General features: G+C 43.6%; 1 protein-coding gene across 5 annotated transcripts in view; it reads left to right on the forward strand.

The window, feature by feature from the left end:
* LOC136631958 (venom serine protease inhibitor-like) overlaps positions 1-14,367 on the forward strand; it is a 125,293-nt gene that overhangs the window by 46,456 nt on the left and 64,470 nt on the right. Inside the window, exons 1-4 of one of the 5 annotated variants that reach the window (XR_010793104.1) lie at positions 2,056-2,238; positions 2,451-2,514; positions 9,121-9,186; positions 10,843-11,148. The exons of 2 other annotated variants lie outside the window; for them this stretch is intronic. Coding sequence is in view for 2 of the 3 variants with exons in the window: in XM_066606476.1 (XP_066462573.1) it covers positions 2,451-2,514; positions 9,121-9,186; positions 10,843-11,030 (318 nt within the window). In the remaining variant the exon portion in view is untranslated. Of the gene's footprint in view, positions 1-2,055; positions 2,239-2,450; positions 2,515-9,120; positions 9,187-10,842; positions 11,149-14,367 lie in introns of those variants that run through there. 2 more of the 5 variants (XM_066606476.1, XM_066606478.1) reach the window with 2 other exon arrangements.

Here is a 14,367-nt window from a genome sequence, read left to right on the forward strand (position 1 = left end):
TAAATTCAGATGTTGAAATAAAATAGTCCACACAGGGATAGCTTTTTAAGCAAAACCGAGAATCGTCGGTAGTGCTCGTCTACTTGAATAAACAGTCAACAGTTCACAAACTTTACATCAGGATTACAAAGTGTACACCAGGCAGCATCAAATGAGTTTTCAAATAGTTTTCAAACCTTTATTCCTCCATTAAAAGAAGACCAGCGACGTTTCGGCCACTACTTTGGCCTTTTTCAAGCATGCAAGACCTTTTGCAAGGCTTGAAAAAGACTTAGATTAAGTCGAAACGTCGCCATTTTATGGAGCAATAAAACCCTTTTTTTACTATCTTTACACCGTTGATGCTGCCGCCTCCTTGGATACCATTACATTTTACAGTGCTAGCGGAATGTTGGTTGAGAGTGGGATTTCTTTGCCTTGAGATATTTTAGTGTGTGCACATGCGCAAAAATGATTAGCGGTCGCCATCTTGTGATTGGCGTGTTGGGACTTGGTTCCCTCTATCTATTTGTAATACTTTCGTTCTCTGAACGGCGCATGCTCTGTTCTGGTTGGCAATCGCCACCTTGTGAATGGCAGATGTGGACAGTGCTGTGCATGCGTTAGAGATATAGAGGATGCCAAGCTGTTACCCGGCCTTGCGCAGTAAATTGCGAATCAACACATTGAGCATTCAAAAAGTGCTGAAATCCCCCTAATGATTCTTCTGATCCCTTCCAAAAATATCATCTATAAAACGGAACCAAACCACAACATTAGACCAATATACAGAGGTGTATATGTGTGACCCTTCAGAATGGTGCATATATATATATATTAGCGTATGTGGGCACGACATTGGACCCCATGGCTGTGCCCTGCTCATAGGGTACCCCTGCAAATGGAAACTAATTCTATGTGAGAATAAACTCAAGCAGCGACAGGGCAGATTCAGCTCACCCCGGGGCCCAGTCTCACGCAGTAGTGAAGTGTCTAACAGCTGCCAGTCCTTCCTGGTGTTGTATAGAGGTATATAATGATGCCACAACAAAAGACGCGACTATCAATGGGCCCAATGTATCTATTTCTTTCAACTTCTGTAAAACATCGAGGCGGCTCCCTTTGCAAAGGGGCGGAGCAATCTATCCAGAAACTTTGCTACATTACCAAATATTGAATCTCGGCCAGTAACAATTGGCCGGCCCGGTGGATTCAGCAAATCTTTGTGGATTTTTGGAAGAATGTATAGTATTCCCATGCAGTAATAATTCTCTTATAATGCTCACAAGGAATAATAGCGAGCCACTCTGTGCCCCCCAATAACTAATATTCCCTCTCTGGGTCCCACCTCGTTCTTCACTTGTCTTTAATAGAACCTGCTGTGATGGACAGCCTGTGTATCTTCATTCGTCCTCCTTATCCTACTCTCTGGCTCTTCTTAAGGTGCTGGACAGCAGGAGACGGGGGAGGATTGGGCTGCTTTTCCATCTGCATCAGGGGTTATGGTTTTCTGCTCAGTTATGGGAGCAGGAAAGGGCAATCCCCAGGATGCAGAGATCAGTCTGATGAAGGAACGGAACAGTGCCGAACGGACACCATTGACTATAATGGGATCCATTTGGTTTCTGCTCAGCTGCCCAGCATTTTGCTGTAAAAAAAGTGATGCCTGCAACACTGTTTCTTCCAGTTATTAGTGCCGTATCTGCAATGCAGCCTCCAAATGGAGGTACCAGCGCAGATATGAAACCACATTGACTGAAGATTCAAGAATGCCCAGACATGTGCCGGACGGTGTGAGGAGCGGGTTCCACTAATAAGAAGTTAAGCACAGTTAAGTTTTCATCAGCTACCCAAGCAATCACAACCCAAGTGGCAGAACCAGCTCTGCCCGGGAGACTTACCAACTCTCTGGGGAGTGCAGGAAGACTTTCTCTTTCCTGGAGCCTCCGGGGTGTTCCGGGAGAGTTGGCAAGGATGTAGGTAATACAGAGCTGCAGCTTTATGTAGTCTGTAAATATAAGAGCATTATTTACCCCTGCAGCATAAATCAGTTTAAAGTCTCCAACACGGCTGAAGCCACTAACTACCTTCATGAGTTTTGGCCCGATATTAACGCTGCCATTGTCTGACATGACATAACCAGGAACTAAATAGAGATTTACTGCAAGGAAGAAGTCCAACCTGCTGACACCCACAGAGCCCCATATAATCCTGCACATACCTGCACCAGCAGAAGACCACAGCCGGCACATCACACAGGTAGGTACCTGCTTCTACTCACCTACAGCCTCTCTGATCCAGACAGGTAATCACAGCACAATATTTTGTATCGGTCACTTGTCCTATTAGACCGTTTTGATTCATTGTAACAAACCCCTCACATTCTCAAGATGAGGACAGATCTCCATCACTGACAACAAGCAGAGGTCTTACAAATGCTGAATCTTCTAGTTAAATTCTGTCTTTTACAGGACGAAGGAGAAACCCCAGAACTGACCATGAGACCGGTCTCTGTGCTGCTGCTGGTGTCGCTGAGTGAGTATTTCTTCGTGTTTAGAGCGGATTCCCACTTTTTAAAGCATTTCAGGTTTAATCCACAGAAAATTCTTGATTTACATTTTTATATTCATTTTTAGATATTTTATGTTGTTTTCTCCGTTTACCTGCAAACATAGATTTTGAGTTCTATATTGGATCAGAGAGGCTTCACTGCACCCCACTGTCATGTGACCTCTAAGCTGTATCTCCCTGTGTCATCTAATCAATGTAATAATATATATATATACTGGGTGATATTATTCCGGTGATTTAAATAAGCAGATTCCTACTCTTTGGAACATTTTTAGTTCTTTCTATAGACAGTTCTTAATTAACATTTTTTCTATTCATTTCAGACATTTTATGTTGTTTTCTCTGTTTACCTACAAAGATACATTTAGAGTTCTATATGGTGTCAGAGCGTCTGCTCCCCGCTGTCATGTGACCTCCGAGCCGTATTCTCTCTGTGTCCTCTAATCAGTGTACTTGTGATTTGGCTCCATGTCCCATCACTGAGGCTGCTGGATCCATCTTACATATGGCGGTTCTGTTGCATGGTTGGCTGCTATTTCTGCTAAAGGGGGAAGAAACACGGCAGTCCTGCAAATAGACTGTGAATGACAGTCTCAGTATCGCCCCCTGAAGTACAGCATGGGCATAGTGATAAAATGTATTTCATTCCACGAGGGCCGGACTTTGGGGTGTGCAACCTGTGTGATCCCATAGCCCCCTGCTGAAGGTGAAGCTATAGGTGACCCGGCACCCACGGCTTGTGCCCACTACAGATCTCACTATTTCGCACCTAGATGTGATAGTTATATTATATCACTTTTAATACTGTAGGTTACTGATTGCAGGGAGATGTTATTTCATCACCATACACAATGTTCCTAATTATTACGCCATTTCTGTTTTCCCAGCACGGACAGTAGGTGCAGGGATAGTTGTATCCTCAGTAGTTTGGTTACATTGTGGATGCTATTAGAAGTAGAAGGGCTGATAATAGTGAAATGGTGATGGATTAGTTGTATCTTGTAATGAACACAATATGTCTTGTTCCAACTTATGCTGAATTCACTTTTTGAACACATAATGACATTTATATCATTTCCATCATAAATCTGTTATTTGCTGCATGCAGGGATGATTTTACAATATAAGGGCTCCTTCACACAACAGTTTTTTGTGAGCCAAAACCAGGAGTGGGTCCAAAGTACAGAAGACGTGCAAATCTTTATGTTATACTTTCTCTCCACTCCTGGTTTTGGCTCACAAAAAACTGAACATGAAAACCATCGTGTAAATAAGCCCCAGGCTCCCCTAAAACCAAGAGGTTGTGTTTCCATATCAAGTCGCATAGTGATATATGAGATCTTCGTTGATATGATTTTAACAACTCTCTCATCCATTGAACTTGTAAGTACATGTACACAAAGGTTTTAGAACACTTACATTTTGCTAGTTTTTATTGATATTTACAGTTTATTGTCTCACATTTAAATGAAAGCAGAGAACAAATAAACAAGTTAAGATGAATAAAAAAATAATGGATTAACTCTAGATTTTCGACTCTCCCAGTCGCCCTTCTAGCTGATATAACAATCAAGGATTTCCTTCTACAGTTACATTCAGATATTCTTCAGAAGTTTCTTCCCCACATTGTTGTAGAAGTTCTCACAAATGTGCTGCACTTGTAGGTTACTTTACGTTCACCCTTCTGTCCAGTTTATCCCAAACAAGCTCAATGGGTTAAGTCTGGAGACTGTGCCGGCCATTCCATTCTTTGAAGCCAACCAGCTTCTTCTTGTCTCCAGAAGTATTTATGACATAACCTAGAAGTATGTTTTAGATCATTGCCTTGCTGTAACATGAACCCCTGACCAACTAGCTGTACACCAGAGGGTATTGCATGGGGTATAAATTGCTGTTGTAGCCATTTTTCTCCAATGTGCAAGTTACCAACTTTGGAACCAGCAAAAGAGCCCCAGACCATCACACTTCTTCTCCATGTCTTCAGTTGGTGTCACACCAACCATCCTTTCACACACTCAATGGTGTACAGAAACCCTACGTGATGTACCAAAGATGGCAAATTTTGATTCATTAGTCTATGAGTGTCATGTGAGCGGCAACATGGCTTCCTTTGGCAAATTGGTACTGAAAATTATGTGCGCAAGACCTGTGCGCAGAATACGCTGTGCCGCGTGTTTGTGTGAGCCTGGCTTTACTCAGACTGTACTTGTCAAACCTGCAGATTAAAGTCTTTGCTTCACAGTTAAAATGTATCCTTTTCTATTTTTTGCTGCATTAAGCTGTGCTTGAAGCTTTTGTGCTGTGAGGGCCGATTACACAAACTGTTGACTCTCAAAAAATTGTTTTGTACTGGTGTTTGGTCTGCCAGTCCTCTTCCTACAGTTTCCAAGTTCCATTTGATGGTATAGGAAATACTAGCTCCCACTGTGGCTTTTTTGGTAATTTCTCTGTAGGACAGACCTGCACTACTAAGGGTTATAACTGTCTGTGTTTTCTTTGGATAATTACTTTTTTCTTGCCATTATGGTAGCGATGTCCTCAATGCTGATGAGCAAATCTGTCCAAATCCTGCCCTAGAGGGGGTAATGCAGAATGTTCCAAAACTGGTTAAATAGAATCAGAGGGTTTAAAAGCAGTCCACAAAATGTGAGACAGCTGTAGGAATAGTGTGCATCCAATTTCAAACCATAATTTGCTTTCTTTTTTTGATGCGTTCCCAGAAAAAAAAGGCTTTGGTCATAATCATAAAGCCATTGACAGCCAAGTAGTCAATGGCTTTTCTACAGCATGGGATGGTTTATTGTTTTGCCTTAAAATGATTTTATTTTGGAGGGCATAGTTCTTCTTTTTATATCAGGGCAGAAAATACTCAGGTAGGAACTCCATATATAATTCTGGGTTCATTTTGACTTCCCCCAAGGACCCTAAAAGAACCTGCCATCTTGCTTCCCAATATTCCCATGGAAAACATCACTCCTTGCTGACATCTCAGTCTTGTAGCAACAGGGTCACCATTCACCAGTCATCCAGATCTCCATCTATAAGAACTATTCAGTGGAGCATGCATTCATCAGTGAATAAAACTGGTTGAAGATCCATCTTCATGTATTTCTGAGCCGCCTGCAAACACTGCTCTTTGTGAGGTTTGGTTCGTGGTGGCCGAACTACAGCTTTGTGACAACTGCCAGCCTCTGAAGGATCCTACATTGAGAGGTTTGTGACACTCCAGAGACACTGGCACTTTCACATACCTGTTTGCTGCACATCAGCGGCATTTTTACAGCTGCCTTTTTAATAAGACTAGTATTTTTTTAGGAAATTATAGTACCAGTGTTTATGCTGGCACAATGCGCCACTTACTAATATAATATAGTGAACGGAATTGGAGTTGTAAGCACACGGCTGCTGGTTTAGGACCTGTGATGACGTCACCATCATTGTGCCTCTAAGGTGTTTGATAGATAATAGATAGCTCTGCTACATGCATGTCACACACACTGCTTTGCTACATTCACATCACACACATAGCTCTGCTACATGCATATCACACACCAAGCTCACCTACATGCACATTATACACATACACCTCTGCTACATGTGCATCACGCATACAGCTTTGTTACATGCATGTCATACATACAGCTCTGCTACATGTACGCCACCCACACACAGCTCTGCTACATGCACATGACAGACACAGCTCTGCTACACACACATCACATAGACACAGATCTACTACACACACATCACATAGACACAGCTCTGCTACATGCACATCACACACACATCTCTGTAACAATAACATGCATGTCACACATACAGATCTGCTACATGTATGTCCCACAGACATAGCTCTGCTACATGCATGTCACAGACACAGACATAGCTCTGCTACATGCACGTCCTACACACACAGATCAGATGCATGCACTCAGCTACATACATCTCACACACATAAAGCTCTGTTACATGTGCATTACACACAGCTCTGTTACATGCACGTCACACATACAACTTTGCTACATGCCCGTCACACATACAGACATACAGATCTGCTGCATGTATGTCACACAGACATAGCTCTACTACTTTGACATCACAGACAGACACTCAGCTCTGCTACATTCTGAGACGCCATCGATGAGCACCTCAAGGAGAACAAGGGAATAACTCCTCACCAGCATGGATTCATGAAGGGTCGCTCATGTCAGACAAACCTGATCAGTTTCTACGATGAAGTAAGCTCTAAGCTGGACCTGGGAGAGTCTATGGATCTCGTATATCTGGATTTCTCTAAAGTGTTTGACACCGTGCCACATAATAGGCTAATATACAAAATGAGGCAGCTCGGACTGGGCGAAAACGTGTGTAATTGGGTTAAAAATTGGCTCAATGATAGAAAGCAGAGAGTGGTAATAAATGGTTCATACTCTGATTGGGCCACAGTCACTAGTGGGGTGCCACAAGGTTCAGTATTGGGCCCCATTCTGTTCAATATATTTATCAACGACCTGATAGAGGGGCTGCACAGCAAAATTTCAATATTTGCAGATGACACAAAATTATACAAAATAATTAATGCAATGGAGGACAATGTGCGGCTACAAACGGACCGAGATAAGCTGGGGGCTTGGGCAGAAAAATGGCAAATGAAGATTAATGTTGATAAATGTAAGGTTATGCACATGGGCAGCAAAAATGGATGTTACCAATATACACTAAATGGGGTACTGCTAGGGAAAAGTGATATGGAAAAAGACCTGGGGGTACTAGTGGATTGTAGACTAAACTGGAGTAACCAATGCCAATCAGCGGCTGCAAAGGCAAATACAGTTTTGGGATGTATTAAAAGAGGTATAGGGGCGAAGGACGAGAAAATTATCCTTCCATTATATAAGGCACTTGTCAGGCCTCACATGGAATACTGCGTACAGTTCTGGACACCGGTGCTCAGGAAAGATGTTACGGTATTGGAGGGGGTTCAAAGAAGGGCAACTAAACTAATACATGGAATGACGGGACTGGAATACCCAGAGAGGCTATCCAAATTGGGACTATTTACTCTAGAAAAAAGAAGGTTAAGAGGCGACCAAATAACCATGTATACGTACATGAGGGGACAATACAAGGATCTCTCCCAGGATCTGTTTATATCCAGGACTTCAACGGTAACAAGAGGGCATCCACTACGTTTAGAAGAAAGCAGGTTTCATCACCAACATAGAAGGGGATTCTTTACTGTAAGAGCAGTTAGACTGTGGAACTCTCTGCCTGAGGACGTGGTGATGGCAAAATCCTTAGAGGAGTTTAAAAGGGGACTTGATGTCTTTCTGGAGAGGAAGGATATTATAGGCTATAAATCTAAGATTATTTGTTAATCCGGGTATACAGGCAGGTAGGAACTATTAGGGGTTGATCCAGGGAACAGTCTGACTGCCATTAGGGAGTAGGGAAGGAATTTTTTCCCCAAAAGGGCTATTGGCTTCTGCTCTTGGGGGGGGGGTTGCCTTCCTCTGGATCAACAAAACAGGAGGCTAGACAGGCTGGACTAGATGGACATTGTCTTCATTCAGCCTTACGAACTATGTTACTATGTTACTATCTTACATGCACGTCATACATATGCAGATCTGCTACATGCATGTCACACCCACACACAACTCTGCTCCATGCACGTCACACACATGTGCATTTTCTACGTACATGTCACATACACAGGTCTGCTACATGCACATGTCACACACACACACAGTGCTGCTACATGCACATCACACACACATGCGTCTTCTACATGCATGTGACACACATGCATCTTCTACATGCATGTCACACACAGGTCTGCTATATGCACATCACACAGCTGTGCTACATAAATTCTTCATCCCATACAACAGGGATGAAGAATTTAAATCACAACCAGCACACAAGAATCCTGCACACACTGATCACCCCCTGGTCATGTGATTCCAGACTCCTCCCACCCAGGTGACTGATCAGATGACGGTGACATCATCACAGGGCCTGTTTTATGTTTTAGGACCTGTAATGATGTTACCATCATGTGATCAAAGGCGGAGCATGTAGCTCACTCACAGACAGGTGGTCGTTAGGATTTTGATTAATTTGTCTGGCAGAAACTTTCCTTATTAAGCCTTTGAATCACTCACATTATGTTTCACTGTTCGATGATCTCTCTTCAGTTTTATGAAATTTCAAGACATTGGACTAATTCATCTTCAGAAAGGTCTTTCTTCCTCCCCATATTGCATCAGAACTGTGACTTGCTTAATAACGTTCTTTTTCAATAACTTTCCTTTTAACCAAGATCACCGGGCAGTCTAGTTAACATACTGGTCTGAGACTGAGAACACATCTACAAGGAGATGACAAAAAACAAGCCCTTTATTCTAAAACCTAGATGCTCATCTTACTGAAATCCTATAAATATTTACCTTCCATAATACTTTATAATAGTGTGTAGCGGTATTATCTGAGCACCACATGGTGGTATTTCTTCAGGCGTCCAGGGAGGAAACAAGACATCTGATTCAGCTGATTTGTGCTTTGCAGGTGCCGCCATCATACTGAAAAATGCACTTTCAGTGCCGCCACCAACTACTGCGCCACCAACTACTGGTGAGTATTATACATCATAACGGTCACCTATCAATACTCTTATGTACTGTATATTCTGTGATCGCTATTGCTGCGGCTCATCCAGTACGCTCTGCTCCCCCCATCACCCAGAAATTACCTGCATGGAAAAATTAGAAAAGCCTTTGGAAGATGTCACACGAGCGAGAAAATTGTGCAAGATTTGTGCGTTGCGAGAAGCAGACATCTTGCGCAAATATGAACCCCATTCTTTTGAATGGGGCCATACACATGAACTATCATTTTCCACATGGCTCCACTATGAGATGCAAGAAACAAATCACGGCAGGTTCTATCTTGCTGCGTTATCTCACATCACAGCCCCATAGTCCTCAACGGGGTCAACGGAAGCAGCACCAACCCCATTGAAAGCAATGGGAGAGACTCTGTGATCCTCTACCATGGCTGTCACCGCTGCGCTGGAGGATCCCTTCATCCCTGAAGTGATGCAAGGCGGTGGGGAGCGTGAAATTCACGGCCCCATATTGCGCTCACGAGTGTGAAGTTAGCTTTAGGGCCCCAGCACACTAGCGTTTTTCTCGTAGGTTTTCCTTTTCATGTACTATCGCTGCCTTTTTTTAACGTGTCTGTCAATGGGACTTTCTAATGTTAAAAATGCATTGCAAGCTTGTGCGTTGCGATTTTTGTGGGATGTGTTTTTAACATTAGAAAGTTCCATTAACGGTTGTGTTAAAAAAAATGCAGCGATAACGAATGGAAAAAAAAAAAAACACGCAAGGAAACCGCTAGTGGGCAGGGGCCCTTAGAGTGATCACCCACAGGACATAATAATTTCTGGAGTTTTCAGGAACCTGTAAAACTAAAAAGCAGAAATAATATTTGACTCTCTGGGCCAAAACATGAGAGCTACAACTAAGCCTCCATATCCTACTCACTGAGTAACGATATTAGCAATGACCGACTGTATCTTACTCATTGAGCCTCTATGTAACAGTGAGTCACTATATAGTCACTGCGCCACTTCATATGCCTCTGGCCACTCTCACACATCCGTTTTTTACATCGATTACTGTGGCGTTTTGCACGCCGCGGTAATCGTGGTATAACGCTCCCATCATTTTCAATAGGGCCTCGCAGACATGCTCTCGTTTTTCGAGCGCTGTCTGCTCTTTTTTTACAACGTTTAGCGCACCTCATCAATGATGGGGTGCGCTAAATCCCTCTGTTGGAGACAGGAACATGAGTCTGAAAACTATTACATTTGCAGCGTTTTGCCGGCCGCGGGTGTTACAGTGGCCTTACTGAATAACTTTATAACCACCAAGTCATCTCACATCCAGTAAGTCACTACCGCTGATCAGAGGCATAAGTGTGTGTGCCCCAATGCAAAATCTGTAACGGGGCCCCCAATTATAATACTTTATTCATAGGACTTGGCTCCCTATATGGAGGAAATATGTTATGGGCCCCTAAGGCTCCTGGGTCCCGGTGCAACTGCATCTTCTACATCCCCTATGCCCCAACACTGAGTCACTATATCTTACTCACTGAGCCAATATGTCACCCACATGGTTCCCAGAAGGTTTTGCCATCTCTGATGGCTCTCACATCCTGATTATTGTATATGCCTTCATGTGTATTCACCCCTCCCCCACTAACATTATTATAATTTTGCAGAGTCATGCCCTAAGAACCAGACACTCTCAAAATGCAATGCGCAAGTCGGATGCCAAGCAAACTGTACCTATACACCTGGAATGTGTATTAGAAATTGTGTACGAGGATGTATCTGTGCGGACGGCTACGTAATTCTGAGTGATCAAAATAAGAGATGCGTCCTTCGTGAGGATTGTCCTAAACAATAGAAGGCCCGGACCCTGCATCCATCAGGGCGGCCATATTTGTAACCTCCTCCTTCTATTATCACTATCTGTGGCCGCATTCTGTGTTTCTGTCACCTGACAATAAAAGAGTCACAATCCTCTTCTGTGTTGTCTTCTGTACCCAGGACTGTGTTTACCGATGGGGCTGCCCTAGGCAGGGTCAGAATACGCCCCATTTAAGGCGGTATTTACGGGGGCCACTATTGCACCCGAGAGCCTCTGGGTTCACACTGTGATTTACTGTATGTCCGGCCTTCCATCCCAGGGTCCCACCTGAATCCTTGAAAACAGCATTTACATCTAAGGAATAGTAGTACGTAAGAGTTGGGGATCAGCTTGTGTTCACGATTGCTATATTAAGGTGACCAGACGTCAGTATTTAAGCGGGACAGTCCTGCTTTGGGACCCTGTGTCCCGCCTTCCACTGGGACCCCAGCAAAACAGGCATTTGTCTCACTTTCCAGTGACATCTGGTCACCATTAATGTGATTACCAACTAGGGTGTCGCAGCTCCCCAGCCGGAAATCACTCTGCAGCGCCATGGGCTGGATCTTCCTCCTCACCTCACCTCTTTGGTTCTGCAAGAAAGGAGAGAAGAGGGGAGGATGTGATACTTCCGGCGCACACGACCGTGTCAGATTCTGCATGCAGGAGCCTGCAGCGGAATCCAGCTCTGACTCTGGCCAATGACCCTGCGTAACTATGCTTTCTGTATTGCAGATGACTGTAGACGCTCGCTGTCGGTCATGCGCAGTACAGATTTTTTTTTTAAATGTTTGTTTTTCCAAAGCCGTCACTAGGCTATGATGCAGGCACCTGTGGCCTAAACGCAATGCCTATTATGGATGGGCTTCAGGTCAGACAAAAATAAAATATAATCCGATTTTAAATCCACTTATGGAAATCACGATTGTTATCCTCTCATGTGAGCAGACATGCAAATGTTCTATTTTTTCAGTACTCATGGATAACGATCGCGAATTTCACAATTATATTCTGGTCGTGTGAAGGCGCCCTAAGGGTGAAACAGGAAAACGTACTTTTATGGCAGTTCCAAGCAAACAATACAATGTCTAATACAGTCCAATTACTGTACAACAGAATCCAGAGCTTGGTGACTGGAAGCACCACTTTTTCCTACAAGATTGAGACAATGAGGACCCTTGAAGTGGGCTTGCAGGCTTGAGTATCTTGGCCAAAATATAAACTAATACCTTGTAAATTCTATAGTTATTCTGTCTGGCTATGTATGCAGGTTTGCAGGCAAGTGTTTTGAACGTTAGTCAGTGTGTTATGCCTGTCCATGAGTTATGTCCGTTGAGTTCACATTCGGGCAAGTTTTGTAGTTCTGCAGTTCACGTGCCAGTAAGTCCCTGCAGACTGTTCATGTCCTAGTTTGACGGTAAAAAAGCCAAAAAATGCGATACTTGATGGGATGCAGAGCAGGCACGATAGCCGCTAAGCAGGCACGATCTCAATGCCGTAAGGTCTAGAACTTTTCTAGAACTGGGTGGGTCTATATATGGACTCTGGTTCCTCCCATGAGCATATTGCGCAGCGGCTAGACAGGAACCTAAGATTACTCAATTATTCGGTACATTGTAGCCCTCTGGTTTAGACTTAATGGTTCTCCAATGACCAACTCCATGTTAGCAATTTTCTTAAGGTGAACATAACCACATTACAAAATAACAATTGTACGAATTCATATTATGCATTTTATGAAGTAAGAACTTCAGGTCACTACAGAATCACAGACTTTAATTAGTCAAATGGGGACAAAAGGTGTTTCTGTTGGATTTGGTTTCCATTCTTTTCCATTTATTTTTGGAAGACAGAAAAGGGTAATTGACCGCACTGTTATGTCTACAAAAATAACCCTTGGGGGTTCCCTCTGAATGTATGAATACCATTCTTAGTAAGTCAGATGGAACAGCAGCAGGGGCGGAGCTGGGGAAGCAGTGGGGGGGGGGGGGGTAGGTGCAATGAGGCACGGGTGCCAGGACCATTGATGTAATAATCAGGACATTTGATAATGCCATGAGCATGTGATCAGTCACATGTGTGGGAGGAGTCAGACTCCAGGCTGTGCTGTCAGGGAAGTGATTTTTTTCCCCTTTTTTGTACAGTGCAGAAATTTTTTTTGTAAATCAGGTTTTATTGGTATTTTTATGTTATTCCACAAAACAACAGAACGGCATTATCATATCTTACAGCAGTCTCGTCCAAATTGGACTCACAATAACACTCACATAAAATGTTAGTTTGTTGATAAAAGGCATCACATGTCAGGAAATAGACACAGTTGAAAGACTAATGCCAAGCATGGACAAAAAAGGTAAGGGGGTATGAGTGGAGGGAGCAGCGTGGAAAGGAGATGGTGAGAGGGGAGAGAGGGGTAAGTCTTGAGGTGAATAGTCAAGTTGCAAAGAAAAAAGGTGAGAGGCTGCAGATGACGAGCCGTGGAGATGGCAGGGCCGTGGTGGTCAGGCTCTCTCTCCCATGAGGTAGACATGATCCTGGGTCAGCATGAGTCTGCATCCGATTGTACAGTCACCTGATCCCCCAGCAACCAACAGATCCACCACACCAATTCCCTTCCTCCGCATAAACCCAGTATGCCAGAACAGGACCCAACCTGGCGACCCTTATTCGGACCCCTTGGATTAGACATTCCTGTTGCGCTGGGTGTCAAACCATATCTTGCCCTGTTAGGCAAGTTGCAGTGAAAACCCATGTCTATAACTTCTAACAATCTTCCCTGAGATTCTGGCAGGAACTCCATATCTGTAAAAAATTATCATGTGAGTTTTTTGACCAACTTGATAGCGCCTCAAAATTGTAGATGAGATCTACTATTTCTCTCCACTGCACCCAAGTTAGGAGTATCTTTTGAAGCCACTGAAGAGGTATCAGGGCCTAAGCTGCATCTAGTAGGAAAGCAATCAGTCTATGCTTAAGTGGGCAAAAGCATGCAGAAGGCTTCCATAGGAAAATCATGTCAAGCGTAATCTTCAGGCTAGGGGCGCATCTCCCCAAAACCCTTTCTATGTCCCATCAGAATGATATGATGATTGGACAATCCCATCAGATATGCAGATAAGACCCTACTGCTGCGTCGCACCTCCAGCACCTGTCATGCAAGGCCAATTTATAAGCATATAGCCATTGTGGAGTCTTGTACCTGTTAGATGCACTGTTCAGACTCAATCCACTGCTTCTGTGTCTGGCAGACATGGACGTCGTCCCATTTTCCCTGTTCCCTGAGCTTATATTTATTCTCATTCAGCACTCCTAGGGTTAATTGCTTCTGGGTCTC

The sequence above is a fragment of the Eleutherodactylus coqui genome, chromosome 6 (genome assembly GCF_035609145.1).
Source record: "Eleutherodactylus coqui strain aEleCoq1 chromosome 6, aEleCoq1.hap1, whole genome shotgun sequence".
NCBI lineage: Eukaryota > Metazoa > Chordata > Amphibia > Anura > Eleutherodactylidae > Eleutherodactylus > Eleutherodactylus coqui.